The 15452-nt window shown below is 38.3% G+C and overlaps 1 protein-coding gene across 3 annotated transcripts; it reads right to left on the bottom strand.

Annotated features, from left to right (window-relative positions):
- Positions 1 to 4382: 4382 nt before the first annotated feature.
- LOC109004969 lies at positions 4383 to 14009 on the bottom strand. 3 transcript variants are annotated; one of them, XM_018983682.2, is made up of 11 exons: positions 13625 to 14009; positions 12885 to 13030; positions 12601 to 12783; positions 12352 to 12451; positions 12228 to 12258; positions 11514 to 11556; positions 10921 to 11076; positions 6922 to 9133; positions 5359 to 6769; positions 5080 to 5163; positions 4383 to 4864 (listed from the first exon to the last, which is right to left on the bottom strand). In XM_018983682.2, exons 2-11 carry the CDS (start codon positions 12941 to 12943, stop codon positions 4800 to 4802), a joined length of 4344 nt encoding a protein of 1447 aa, XP_018839227.2. In that variant the 5' UTR covers positions 12944 to 13030; positions 13625 to 14009; the 3' UTR covers positions 4383 to 4799. The 3 variants fall into 3 exon arrangements, with proteins under 3 accessions (XP_018839227.2, XP_035539146.1, XP_018839229.2); XM_035683253.1 differs by having other exon boundaries at positions 5359 to 6694; XM_018983684.2 differs by having other exon boundaries at positions 10921 to 11073; positions 13625 to 14008.
- Positions 14010 to 15452: the final 1443 nt, after the last annotated feature.

The following is a 15452-nucleotide window of genomic DNA, read 5'->3' as shown; positions in this document are numbered from 1 at the left end:
TTATGAAGTCTTGGGAGTGTCCTTAGAGTATGATATTGTCAATAAATAAAAAAAAACTTTGGGTTCATTTCATACTCTATGCATGCATTGGCAGGCTTCACATTTCCCTGGAATTTTTAATGCTTTCTTATTTTGGCAGCCAAACTTCAACGGTCACTTCACCAAAGTTTGTTTGGTATAACATGCGTTTATTTTCTTCTTGAAGAAAAAACTTTATAAATTCCTAGTTTATCAGTAAACCACGAGATCAACACCCACCCGCAAGCCTTTTGTAATTACTTGCTCACGTGTATCCCATATCATTCGACCATTGTTAATCTTGTTTAAAATCTACCAATCAAGCCTTCTGCAGATGGTCGAAGCCTTTTTGCCAATTCTCATAGGATTAAAACGGAAGGAGAGGGAGATGGGGAGAGGTTGAGCCATGCTGGAGAAGCAGGGCACATGCTAGATAATATCAGATCCAAGAGCTGAGCATTTCGCATGTGCTCTTGCTCTCCAGCTTGGATCCTCTTTCTTGCAACTTGCAAGCACAAATACACCTAGCAGCCCTATCAGAATCGAGGTGATCAGTCTCCTGTTAGTTTCATTTTCTTTTTTCTTTTTTATAAGAATTGCAATTTGTAATGCTACACTTCTATTTATTAGAGATATGGTTTAGTTTATTGGAGATGTACTTCATTTATTTAGTTTAGTTTAAAATTATTTTTCCTGCTTATTCTTTTGTATATAAAAGACAAATGTATTCATTAATTATTACTCCTGAAGGATCATTTTTCCCTTCTTCATTCCAGTCTTAATATGGTATCAATTGAAAATTTTTCCGCACACTAAAATGTCTTCTTCCTCCTCTCCTCTGTTTCTTCTTCGACACTTCCTGATGATGCTTCCAGTCCTTACTATCTTCACCATGGAGATGGTCCAGGGACCCTGCTTGTTACTCAAGTTCTTATGGGTGACAACTATCACACATGGTGTAGATTCATGCTCATGGCCTTGACTGCCAAGAATAAGGTCGGTTTTGTTGATGGTTCTGTTTCTCCACCTTCTGATACATCTCCTCTGTTCTCCTCTTGGACCAGATGTAATAACATGGTCTTGTCTTGGATCCTTAATTCTCTTTCTAAAGAGATTGCTGCCAGCGTCATCTATATTGATTCTGCCTTGGAGATGTGGTCTGACCTTGGAGAGAGATTTTCTCAAGGTAATGAACCTCAAATTTTTCAGTTATAGAAAGTTATTACTTCTCTCACACATGATGGTCTTTCTGTAAGTGCTAACTTCACTCAAATGAAAGTTCTATGGAATGAGTTGATGAATTATAGGTCATTACTTGTTTGTTCATGTGGAGGCTTGCGCACCTTGATAGATCTGCAACAACAGGGGTATGTGATGCGTTTATTGATGGGGCTAAATGACTCCTACTCTCATGCTAGTGGACAGATCCTTCTCATTGAGCCACTTCCTCCCATTAACAAAGTTTTTTTTCCTTGTTCTTCAAGAAGAACGTCAACGTGAAATAGGATCAGTTTTAATTCTCAATATTCAATCTGTTGCTATCTCTTCCTCTGCTAAACCACCGAATGCAAGCAAGAACTCTAATCGAAGAGAGAGACCCGTTTGTTCTCATTGTGTTGTTCCTAGACACACTATTGACAAGTGTTTCAACTTGCATGGGTATCCTCCTAGATATCGATCAAAGGCAAATATTCCAATCCTTCACCCTCAGCCCATTAAGTTGCCTCGTCTGATTTTAGATCTGCCTTGCCTCTTACACCACACTAGTGTCAACAACTTTTGGCTCTCCTCAACTCCGAATGACATGTTTCTCCATCACAGACAGCAAATGTAACATCTTCTTCCCCTTTTAAACACCTCTCAAGTAATTCTCTTTCTACTTTGTCTCCCCAACACTCGTCTTTTCCATCAAGAAAGTTCATAATTCCACCTTTGGTCCTGTTGATTGAATAATTGATATTAGTGCTACAGATCATATGGTCCATTCTATCTCCTTACTCAGTTCTTATTAGCCTGCTCATAACTCATTTGTGAAATTGCCTAGTGGAATTTTTGCCCCAGTCACTCATTTTGGTTCTATTCATCTTTCACCTACTCTTGTTTTACACAATGTGCTATGTGTACCTTCCTTCAATTTTAATCTTCTCCATATCAGTAAGCTAACCAATTCATCTTCTTGCTGTCTAATTTTTCTTCATGATGCTTGCTTTATTTAGGACCTCATCCATTGGAGAATGATTGGGAAGGGTAAAACCAAAGAAGGATTATATTTGTTGCAACAATCAGACCATCTTGTTAACTCGAAAGATGTGTCTCTCAACCTTGCTTATGTTTCACATTCTTTTAGTCATATTACTTTTAATGTTTGGCATAAAAGATTGGGTCATCCCTCATTTTCTAGAATAAAACGTTTACCTCATCTTGTATCTCATGTTTATGATAATAATCTCACACATTGTGATGTTTGCCCTCTTGCTAAACACAAGAGATTACCATTTCCTTCTAGGGTAATTCTATGCATCAGCCTACACACTTCACACACCATGCATTCAAATTTTTTTTTTTTTTTTAAACCTCAATACACTAAGTGTGTTGAGTGTGTGATAAATAGTAGGCTGATGCAAATATTTTTCCTTCCTTCTAATAGTCAAGATATTTCTTCTTGCCCTTTTGAGCTCATATACCGTGACATTTGGGGGTCATTTCAATCTCAATCCATAGATGGTTTTAAGTATTTTTTAACCATAATAGATGACTATTCTCAAAGCACTTGGGTTTACTTATTAAAGTCTAAATCTGATGCTCGAGTTTTATTACAACATTTTATTACTATGGTTGAAAATCAGTTCAATTCTAACATCAAGAAATTCATATTGACAATGGCAGTGAGTTTGCTATGCATAAATTCTTTTCTACCAAAGGAATTCTACATCAATTGTCCTGTGTAACTACTCCTCAACAAAACTCAGTTGTTGAAAGGAAACATCAGCACATTCTTAATGTTGCTCATGCTCTCCTTTTTCAATCCAATCTTCCCTTAACTTTTTGGTCTGATTGTATTCTCATTGCAGTATATTTGATCAACAGATTCCTTCTCCTATGTTGGCAAATAAAACTCCCTAAGAACTGCTTTTCAAAAGACTACCTTCTAGGGGCGGGCGAGCTACCCCGCACCGCCCATGCAGGGGCAGGGGGCTGATTGACCTAGCGGGGCCCCGCCCCCCGCCCCCCGCCCACCACTCAACACTCCTCCCATTTTTAATATAAAAAATTATAATTTTTAATTTTTAATATTTATAAATTGTATATAGATATATACAATTTGTTAAAAACTTGAATTCAATTTCAAGTTAATGGAGTAAGTCTCACATTGTTTAATTATCGCTATTGTATTACCTTGGCTTCCTATATAATGGTTGGCCTAAGAGGCCAAAGCAATCCAAAATATAACTCTAATGAGTTTATATTTTTTTTAATGTATAAATTTCAATTTATACTTTAAATTATATTATAATTTGAGTTTAAAAAATATTTTCAGATTGAACTAGATGTAATGACACAAGAAGATATGTTACTAGTTTTTGTATATTTCTTAGTAGCTCTCTTATATCGTGGAAGTCAAAGAAACAACCAACATTTCAAGATTCTCAATTGAGACAAAGTATAGAGCCATGACCACTATTGTTTGTGAAGTAGTTTGGCTTCTTTCTTTGCTTCATGACTTACAAGTACCTCATTCTCATGATGCTACATTGTACTGTGACAACAAAGCTACTATTCATATTGACACTAATCCTGTTTTTCACAAATGTACGAATCATATAGAGATCAATTGTCACTTTGTTCGTGACAAGATTCAAACTGGAGTTATTAGACCATTTCATGTTTCCTCCCAACATCAACTTGCTGATTGTTTTACAAAGCCACTTGGCTTTCCTCTGTTTTCTGCTTTACTTTCCAAGCTGGGCATCATCAACATTCATGTCCAACTTGAGGGGAGTATTAGAGATATAGTTCAGTTTATTGGAGATATACTGAATGTTAGTTTAGTCTAAAATTTTTCCCGCTTATTCTTTTGTATATAAAAGACAGATGTATTCATTAATCAATACTACTGAAGGATCATTTTTCCCTTCTTCATTCCAGTCTTAATGCTATTCATGATTATAAGTACTGCACCTTCAATTTACTGTTCCCATTAAGTGTGAGAGGAACAATTATTATGTTGCCAAGAAGCAAGCAATGCATAGTAGAAAATCGGCGGAACTAAGACGAAAACAACCAAGACTAGGCGGCTTTCGATCTTAACTCCAAATCAGAAGATAATGCACAAGGCATCGAGGTGGCATTGACAACCGAAAATCAATCCTCTAAACATCAAAGTACACATCGTCACTATTTAAAACGTTCATATTCCAACTCTAGTTCACTTTCAACTATAAGTGCCTATCATTCCCAACAGAAATTCAAAGGCATAAAGAACTCTGACGTAAATTGATTACAAGCATTCACAAAATTTCAACAAGAAAATAACCAAAAAAATAGGTGACTCTTCTTTCAGTAACATATACAAAATATTTTAACACGCTATCATATCACCAACTAAACCATGAGGAAGGCCTCATGAATCCAAGAAGGTATACATAGTCCATTCTAGATCTACAAATATTCGTATTGTCCTTACCTCAAGCTTGTGCATATCTCATAATCCTTTACACCCTACCCTTTCCGATAACCCAACACATTTGCTCTGCCTCTGGCCAATCCTCTCAGAGGTAATTTTATCTAAGCTTTGAATCACTTCCCTTGCTTCGAAAAGTTGAGAGCGAGAAAAACGATCTTGAAGCTGTAAGATTAAAAGAGTATCATTGTCAGGAAAATTCTCACCAATTTTTTTGACAATCAAATGGAAGGATTTCATTTCAGATACATAATTCCGATCATGTGTCACCTCTAAGTTCTAACAGAAACAATTTCTTCAGCCCTATCCCATTGATAACATTACTGCTAGGAAAAATATGATAAATGGTATAAAACAAGACTATTGCTGATTCACCATACCTTTTAAGGAGCTTCCAGACATATGGTCATCCCTCAGTTTGAAGTTTGATGGAGGTACTGGGATAGAGCTTTGCAAGGCTTGAACTGAAAAATGAAACTAAAGAGTCTTAATCATTTGCAAGACACGGACGATAAACACAAAGTCGGAAGCAGTTGCATGAGGCAAATATCTTTTAACAGAGTACCAATTGAAACTTAATACCATGTAAGCGGGCATGTTATCAACAAAAAAATCCCAAAAGAATACAATGAGAAACAACAAAAAAGAACATAGGTTACCTTGTTCATTGAATTCACTCTCAATGAAGCTGTCATCAGAAGGATGACCCTGTGAGAATCCCATTCTTGACTTCCTCAAGTCTTCTGAGGACCGATTGGCTGCATCCCGCCCATCTTCTGCATCATCATCTCCTTCCGAAGTTGTTGCAGAGATCCAGTCAACCAAACTCTCAGTCCCACGACTTTTCCTCCCAAATTTCAATAACCTTTTGAACCCTTTCGTCACATCTTTACGAGACTGATTGTGGGATGAATTAGCAACAACAATAGGCTTCTGAGCAGTTCCCCATTTCTTTCGCATTCGAGCTGCATCAGCCTCAGATTGGGTAAGACTATGTGAATTCCAGGAGGCAGGGCTCCCAATTGGAGAATCCACAGAAGCATCAATATCAGAGGTTTCATGTGGAAATGAAAATGGATGATTCAAGCGTGAGTTCCATGAGACAGGGCTTCCACCTGGCGAACCCTGCAAGGACCGCACACCATGGAAGGTTGAAGGCTCAGTAGCAGGCAGTTCAGCGACAGAAGTAGGATCCACCTGAGAAAGAGATCTCACGGAATCATCGATTTCAGACTCAGAATTAGTTGAATTGTCAGATTCCTGGCTCAGTCTTGTTTTTCCATTATCCATACCAGCATGATCTTTAACCTGAACGGTTTCAAGCTCTTCCTCTTCTTCCTCCTTGGCCATATCCACTGAATCTTCTGCCTCGAAGACTGATTCTTCAAACTCTTCATCATTTTCCAAACTTTCAGATGGCACTGAAGCCTTCAACTTGGCAAAACTAGCTCCAACACCAGGACCTATGCCATTACCCTTCCTGAGAAAAGGCTTTGAATCAGCATTCTTTGGAGATTTCTCATACGAGCTATGTTCAATCTGCTCTCTATCAAATTTTAGTGGAGCCAAAACAGAGTTGTCAGAGTTCAGGGGGGACAAATCCTTCAACTCTACTGGATTACCAAAGCTTTTTCTCAAGGTCTGGGACCGACGTGGCTTCTCTTCCTTGGCATTTGGTACATCTTCATTGGTACTCTTGCTGCGGCCAAAGTTTCTAGCCTGTGGGCGGGTGGTTGTTTTGCTGACTCCAGAAGAAGGCTTTGTGTTCTCTTTCCTAAAATCCGAGAAGTTCGGAACTGACTGCACAAGAGGATTTTCTGATTGCATCCTTCGCTTCCCAGAACTGGTATTAGAAATTTTGGATGATGACCGTGGAACCGAATTGGATGTGGTGCGGGGGGTAGACGAAGACAAGTTTCTGTTAGGCAAAAGCTTCTTTGTTTGAGCACTTCTGGAAGCAACATCCCCAACAGATGACTCATTGAAAATTTTGTCCTGTCCACAAAGTTTCAGCCCAGGAACTTTAGAAAGGTCCTCGTCATCTTCACTTTGAAAAGAATCTATTGGGTGCTGTAAAAAAGGAAAATCTTATCTGATTGGTCAAGAGAACAAATTAAGAATCAAAATATGGCTTTAGGATACCAAAGATTCAGTAAAAAAGAATTCTACTGGTAGTCAGGTTTGTTACTAACTTCATAAAAACATAACTACAATAAGAGTACCTGCTCCCTCTTCATATTTGATCGAAAATTGAAAGATCTGAGTTTCTCTGCATGCCGACTAGCACTAGTAAATGAATCTTGTTTCTCAGCAGAGGCAGAAAACTTGGACTTCATCTCAGCTCTGCTCCACTCAAGGTTATCCTGCATAGTCTTCATCTTGGCTTCCTTTTCTGATCTTTTAGAATTCCATTCTTCCCTCAGTTTAGCATCTCTTTTCTGCATGTACTTCCCATAGGATTTTCCCCTGGAATCTTCTGTAATGCCAGTTTCAGAAAAATTCTTCCCAAGTGTATTGCCATAATCCTGATTATCTACCACCTTCATCAGTGGACTAGGAGTATTGAACTTTGCCATTTGATTGGTACTCCCAGCTCCCTCAATAACTGAGTTTTTGTTCGGCAATTGCATAGGAGTAATCTCTGCTGCTGCCTGTTTTCTGTACTGCAAACTTGCTGCCTGCTCCATCTGTTTGTCATCAAGCTTGTTTCTCCGTGCAGAACTAGATTGATCCCCAGGAACCCGAAGCTTGTGCTCTGCAAAAAGCTTTTCAAGCTCATTAGCCTTCATTTTCAGTTCATCATTGAGCTCCTGATTTCCCTTAGACTGCCTAACTCTCTGATCTTTCTCCAACGGCATTGTTGAAGTCGTAGAAAAACTCTCTCTCGTATCTGAAACTTTTTTACCAGGATAATCCAAATTGCTGTTTTCATAAGCAAGACCAATTTCATCCTTCCTACCCTGAGTCTTCTTAATCGGCTCACGACCAGAAGAAATTGGTTTCTGAATCTTCATGCTCTGGACTCCAGAATCTTCCACTTTGGTTTGTCTTTTATCCGATGACCGCAATTCTTTCTTACCAATCTCCTCAAGTTCTCCTGTATAAGATCTCCTCTTGGGCTGAGGATCCAACTGATCACTCTCCAGTCCTTTGGGCTGAGCCAATGGAGTTTCCTTGAGTTTTGGCCCACTACCACCATCAAACTGTCCTGAAAAAGAGCGGGAATGACTCTGAGAAACCCTAGAACGTGACTGAGTCACCGCCTGATCTCCCAGTTCAGAATCCTCCACTCTATTGACAAATCCACCATCATATGTGCCATCCCCTGCCTTGTTTGCAAAAGTCACAACCTGATTCTTCGTTCCAACAACTTCAGTCCGGGTAGAAAAGCCTCTCGGCTGAGCCTCAATAACCACTTGATCTTTAACCCCACCAACACTCTCTTCGTGAGCCAAAGAAACTTTTAACTTCTCCTTGGAAACCACAAGGTCATTCACCCCAGCCGGCTCTGCTCTACCAGTAAGAGCCCCAAATTGGTCTTGAGATCGTGCTTGATCATTCCAATTTGTCTGCACCTTTGATCCCACCTCTTCCTCTTTATCCAAAATACCACTAATCAAGCCGTGGACTTCAGTTTGATCTTTCAAACCAACATCACCAACTCTATCAGAACCACTCCTTGAATCAACCTTAGACAAGCATTGAGTGTCGTTCAAACCCTTCCGGTCCTTATCGTCTAATGCACCAGAAAATATATTAATCGACTTATCCTGCAAATGAGAAACAGAAGAAGCATACGATGGTGTACACAAAGGGCTCTCTACATCCTTCTTCTCCCCACTCAAGTCAATGCTCATGTCACTCGCACCACTCCATCTTCTCAAAACAGCCTTCTCTGCCGCCGTAGGCCCAGACGAAACATCGGACGAGAGCCTCCGCAGCTCCAGAGGCTTCCCCATGATGGGTTTGCCACCCGAATTCTCTTTCTGCTTGTTCTCGAAGAGGTTGATGCGGTCCTGCACGCTGAGCCGCCTGGTGGGTTGACTCGCCGCAATGGAAGAAGACTCGGTCAAAGCCTCCTCTTTCTTGTTGTTCCGTGCATCAGGCTCTGGCTGGGTCGGTTCGTCCCTAGGTTCCCTTTTCTCATTGAGGTCGTGTCGGGTGGGGAAGGAGGCGGCACTAGTGGCGAGGGACTTGGGTTGTTGATAAGTGGAGGCCAACGATTGGTTAAGTTGGTACGTACGTTGTTGTAGTTGGTCTTGACTGGTTGGGTGGTGTTCGTAGTGGGACCCAATTGTGTCTTCCGTGGGATCATCGATTGACATGTCGGACCCTGTCGATGATCTGACAACTCGATCGTTGACACCTGGCTTCCATGAGTTGAGTAGGTCTGATCTTCTCTGGTACAGTGAGATAAATTTGGTGCAAGCTTCGCTGCACAAAAATTGAACTATTAATTTTTTATTTGTGTCATTTTAGTCATCGTCCATTTGGACGAATATGGTGCAAAGTCGTCGTGTATACATTCAACTATTTTTACCTTCAATTTTCTACATTTTCTTTCTATTTTTACTTTGTTTCATTTTTTTACCACCTTTTCCATTGGGGCCCAACATGAACCAAATGGAAAAATCCCATTAAGACCTAGACAAAGGCTTTTTTTTTAAAAAAGGAATCCCAATGCCACATTGGGTTTTGTGAGCTGTGGCAACTTTTGGCACATATACAAAGTTGGACCCCAAAATGGGATTGACTCCCACGTTTTTCGTGCATACAAACACCTTGATGAACCCAAAAACAAAATAAAGAACAGGAGCAAAGCAGCAGGACAGAGATTGATCAATTCAAGGATGGACCCACTTACCTCAATTAAAAAAAAAAAAAATCTGATTCTGATGATTTCCGGACCTAAATGGTGCAGCAAACTTGTGGTGGACCAAGCACCACCCATTAACTTACCAACCATTAAAAACAAAAACAAAAACTACAGCCCATGCAGATTAAAGTGACCTGAAATATATATAATTGCACAATGCTTTCCCATTATGCCCATCTGAAAGATCTGATTTGCAGTCAGGACAGCCCATTTTAACGGGTATATTTTCAGGTTGCATGGTTAGTTTCCATTTCTCAAGATTGTTTGGTGGGGCCATAGACCCTCAATTTGGGCAACATCACTGTCACTTCCATAAGATAAAAGTCCATTATCAACCTCATCAAAATGATAATGATCTTCTGAAAAATAACACATTTTTTTATAGGTGAAAAAAAAAAAACAGTGATGAGAGCTACTTCCACCATTAAAAAACTTGACCATTTGACAAGAAATACATTTGGAATCAATGCAAAGGGCACACAACCAAACCAGACTCATGTTAAATGATAACAAACCATCTTAGCATCCAAAAAACGACCAAAACATGAGCTGTTTCAAAAGAGACTGTCTATACCAAAAATTAGTTGACGATGCAACGAATAAGGTAAATTGCCAAAAACAAACAGACAACTACAACAAGGTTTCTACTTGGTTTGACCACATAGGCAAACTGGTTGGGTAGAAAAGTGTCTCAAAATCCTTCGAATGCACAATGCATTGGTTGGTGCAGTGAAGAGGAAAGAATAGGTGAGGATAATCTAAGGAATTATGAGCTGTTATCAGAGAAAATCTAGTCCCAATGGGCAGAATTTTATGGATAAATTAAAAACCAGGCAAACTTGCTAATGATCTCTCTATAAAAACCAAGACCAAATGGTGAGACAAGTAGAAGGATCCCAGTAAATAAAGCCAATTTTACGTTATATACTTCTCTCATTTTATGCCTTTAGAATAAGATATGTTGTGGCTATCCAATGTCCTCACCACTTGACATTGGTATGACAGTAGCCAACTTCCACGGTACACTTTCTGCAGCTTGCGGAGATATTTTAATCAAGGGAGAGAAGTTAAAAGAGTACATCTACTTGCCAGCCGGTGTGGATCAGGATTTTATTTGCAAGAGATTTAGTTTTTAAACTTGCCATGTAAATCAAATCCTGCCAAGTCAACAGAGGGTGTGTTTCACACTGGCTTGCAAGTATGATTTTTGGAGTTAAAAAAATTTGTTTCTCTTTCCTTTTGTGTTGGAAAGAAAAGATGGGTTCGCTTGATGCCACACACACGGCCATTTGTTTTTGGGGGGGGGGGGGATCTCAAGACATAAAGTTGAAGATAGAGGTCTTACTTCAAGCGATGTGCGCCGAACTGATCTGCAAAAAACTGCAGTTCAGAGACTGAATCGGGGTTAAAACCAGCAGCTGTTGCACGAGCACAAGCGGTAGTCAAGTCCTGCCTAACCGCAACAAGCCGTACATCGATAGCCCTCAGAAGCTCCTTCCTGCTAAAAGGTGAACATGCCAAAACAAAAATTAAAAAGCAAACTATTTGGAGTGAATGTAAAATCAAAATAACATAATGTAACAACAAATCTTAGAAATTCCATGACCAGATAGACACGGCAATTCCTAAGTTCCCAAATATCGAAGACCAACTAATCAAACCAATCAAGGCTTCATAGCATCATTGCAACATTGCAGAATCCAGCCTAAGAACTCAGTCACTGCTAGAAGGCAACCTCTCATTTTAAATAATTTGAACATCAAAACCATCTCCAAAGAATGATATCTAATGGGAAAGTGCAATTGACTAAACAAAATTTTGCAACATAAGATGAAACCCAAAGAAGTCAAAATTGTGTTCTAAAGTGAAAACTTAGGTAGCACATTGGCCGTATTGATTTAAATAAACGTTGGGGAAAAAAGGAAAAGAAAGTATTACTTTGTGGCATCTGCTGCCCTTGTTGCTCCTGTAGCATCCCCACCTGGAGCATATTGTCCAAAACCATGTCAGCATATTAATGACTCGTGCTTCAAAAAGAATGCAGATTTGGCTGGACAAATCCAACATTTTTTTGATAAGCTGGACAATTCCAACATAACATGCTTCAAAAAAATTCCGGATATCTAATAGCCCAGGCAAATCAAAACTCATGAATATTCCAAGGAAATGAGAGACCAAAATCTCCCTCTCAATGCCCAACTCCCAACAGGCGCACTGAGCCCAATGAAAATTGACTTAATGCCAGCAGACCCAAAAGCTCGAAGGAAAATATCAAGGCTTACAGTAACAACCAATGGGCATTGCTCAGATCAAAGGACATGTCTTTTTTTTTTCTTTCAATTTTCTGACATTGTACTGAAGATGAAAATGCTGTTTTCCTATAACAAAAGCCATGGCTTTAGTTTCCTCTCTAGTAACTTCTGCAATACAATTCTAGCAAGACTGGTACCTTGATTTTGCAAGGTACAGGTGTTGATCTCCAAACTCTACAAGCAAATCACAAAATGGAAAAATCTAAAACCTTAACTTCAGACATACTAGCTTCTAATTGTACATATAAAAATGGCAAAGGCACATATTAAATGCCTTATTAGACATGATTCTATACAGAAAATCAACTAACTATTGTAAAGAGAAAGAAACAAAACAGACCTAATGCACCAGATTGCTGATCTCCAGCACCCTGACATAAAGTAAGTTTACAAATTCAGTAATAAAACTAATGGTATTCCAACTATTAGCACATTGGTTCTCTAATTTGAATTGTGGTTTTTACTTGAGAATATATTCTCCGGGCTGCTTCCAACTGAGACATCTCTGCATCAAATGTGTTCACCATCTCCAAGACCTCTGGTGTACTAACAAACCGGACAAACCTGGAGAAGAAACTCCAGACAAGTCAAAGAGAAAACCTGAAAAGCATTTTATGTAGAAAGGGCGAAAATTCAAAGTACAGGTAAAATTATTTCAAATGTCAACATATGTATGTTTTTTTTTATAAGTAAAATGTCAACATGTATGTTACCTTTCAAGTGTTCCTTTTGTGAACCACGTCTCAGCATGTTTGCGATTCTCAACTTCAAGTTTAATTGTCTGAACTGCAAGCGCAACCTGCTCTTCAGCAACCTTTAAATGGGTCACAAATGGCTTCACTAATCCCGATGCAAGCTTCTCAGTGTTTCCATTACTCGAGACAAACAACTCGCATCTGCCCAGATAGGAAAAGTAATACATCCGTATATCAATACTATATGAATAGAAAGATAAAACGAAATAGAAAATTACAATCCCGCATCAGGTTATCCTCACCGTGTGCGCTTTGGTGACAATTGGAACACAGCATAATCAATTGCCATAGCAGACTTCATCTTACCCCTGCTCCAGGTTATCTCTTCCCTAAATTATTCATATACCCAGATGTACTTCAGCAAAATCACCTAATCAAACCATAGAACCTGCAAATTTTCAATCACACAACTTTTTCACCGCAATGCAGGTTCCAGTAAATCGATCGAAAATACAATAACAAATTTCCCATTCACTACGAGTGTGAAGTAAATGCAATCTAAAGCTCATAAACTATACACCAATTTGAAGTTGTCAGAGAGCGAGAAACTTTCATAATTCGAATCTATTAAGGGAGCCATACTATAGTAACCCACATTTCAAAACCATATGGATTACTTAGGTAAGTCTTAATTAAGAATTAAATGCCCGGTGAGTAAAACCCACTATAACTTTGAGCAAAACATCTTACCAAAAATAGCCAAAAGATCTCAATCCCAAAACCCAACTTAAAAACCAAAAGCACCCAAGGTCAAGCTATTGCGCTAAAATAGAAACCACACACGTCGCAAATTCAATCATGTTAGTCCCAGATCTGGTTGCATAAATATCCACACCCAAATGCCCAAACAAACAACCCCACATCGACTTCACACCATAAAACCAAATTCCAATGCAAAAGCAAGCCAAACCCAGATAAAGAAAACATGCGCATGTAAAAAGATATACGCATTAATACACGAAATGAAAACAAGACTGCTTACCACATGCCAAAAACCCTATTCTCAGAAACATTTGAAGCAATGTGAGAACGATCATTGAAATCGAAACGTATCTGGGAGGTCAATCTTCTGAGATCTCGGACTTGCGTAATCGGATCCTCCGATTCGGGTTCAAATGAGTACCAACATTCCGCTCTCTTCAGTTTTTATACTCTCTTCTCTCTTCTTCTACTGTGTGTCTCTCTGAGAGTAGCTTTTTCCAATTTCTTTAATGAGTTTTTCTTTTATTCTGCTTTAAGTTAAAAAAAAAACCCTAACTACAACAACAACAACAACATGGTCTTTGCTTTACTCATCCCCACATATGCGTATCTTCCCTTCTCTCTCTACACTTGCTCTACAGTAGAGAGAGAAAGAGAGGAGTGTACTTTCAGGCAAGTGTAATACGTCATTTCCAAATCCTAATCTCCCTAACTACAATTGAAAGATAATGACTGTTGACGTAAATTACCAAAATGGGCTTCACAGTAGAGTGTTGGTGATGAATTTACACAGACGCGTCTGACTTGATATTACCATTCTGTCCACATCTTGAACTACGTGCTTCAGAAGTCTCTAATTTTTTTAAAAGAAATGGATAGTCGACATAAATTTTGCGGCAAGTTAGTTTGTAAGCTAATTTGATTATACAAGTATTTTAGTCACAAAATAATTATATAAAATTAAATTTATAAAATAATATAATTTAAATAATTTATTTATAAAATTATATTTATCATAAAATAAATTTAACAGATCATATAAAATTATGTTAAATTATCAGAATATTATATTATCTATAAACACATTTAATATTATCATTATTTATAAAATTGAGATTTCTATAACTTAAAAAAAAATAAAAAATAAAAACAAAAACACTTTCATGTCAAGGCAGAGAGAAGTATTTTAGATTAAATGCGAATGATATAAAGAAGAAAGAAACATATTCATCATTAGTTTTTTTTTTTTTTTTTTTGTGTTATTTCATGGAATGGAGGGCTACTACGAAGCAAGGCATTTTAGTAATTTGAGCTGTGGTCAATGTGGACATTCGCTGCAGATGATCCCCTTAAGCGGGAATAGTTATTAAATTTTAACGGTTCTTTTCTTTACAAAAAGCTTTCGAAAGTGATAGCGAAAGAATTATTCTCTCACGAGAAAAAATATATATATACATAACAAAATGAAAAAGAAAATATATTGGGTGTTGATATACCATAGTGCCCTTCGAGAAAGTCCACAACCAATTATTATATGTCGACGACCACTCGTAGTGTGACACTTGTCACCAGCGCTCGAGTCGGCACCACCAATCTTCACCGACTTGGCAGTATTTTGACAGATTATTATAGATGCTTGAATTTGTGATTTATTTTGATGCCAAAAGGGCACCGACCAAGCTACCATTTTCATTACTTCAGAAGAAAATGTACCAAACTACAAATTAATTGAGGGAGTATGGTTTTCGCCATGTTCTTTTTCTTTTCCTCGACAGTTCACATCAACTTGTTATTCGTACTTCTCTTTCACATTACAAACTCATTTCATTATAGGATAATTCCCGCAAATACTTTCATGTACGTTTTAGAGAAGGCAAGTAAATAATTACGAAATGAAAGTAGTTATAAGTTTTACATAACAATGCTCATCTAGACTAGCTTTTTTTTTTTTTGGCCTAATTCGAGACACGCTGAGTTTTGAAGACAGTTATCGAACCGGAATTTACTTAAACCAGTAACCGAATTATCCATTTGTCCATATTTGAAACAGATACGGATATATTAGATGGGTAACGGGCAACGAGTTTAAAGTCTAGTACCCACAATTC

The sequence above is a fragment of the Juglans regia genome, chromosome 12, assembly GCF_001411555.2.
Source record: "Juglans regia cultivar Chandler chromosome 12, Walnut 2.0, whole genome shotgun sequence".
Lineage (NCBI taxonomy): Eukaryota > Viridiplantae > Streptophyta > Magnoliopsida > Fagales > Juglandaceae > Juglans > Juglans regia.
This window is presented reverse-complemented; position numbering and strand designations above follow the sequence as displayed.

Coding starts and splice junctions, on each gene's coding strand:
- LOC109004969 (XM_018983682.2), bottom strand. CDS start 12,943: ATGAAGTCTGCTATGGCAATTGATTATGCTGTGTTCCAATTGTCACCA. Junction 12,452..12,600: donor ACAAAAGGAACACTTGAAAG/GTAACATACATG, acceptor TTTCTTCTCCAG/GTTTGTCCGGTTTGTTAGTA. Junction 11,077..11,513: donor AGGGCAGCAGATGCCACAAA/GTAATACTTTCT, acceptor TTCACCTTTTAG/CAGGAAGGAGCTTCTGAGGG.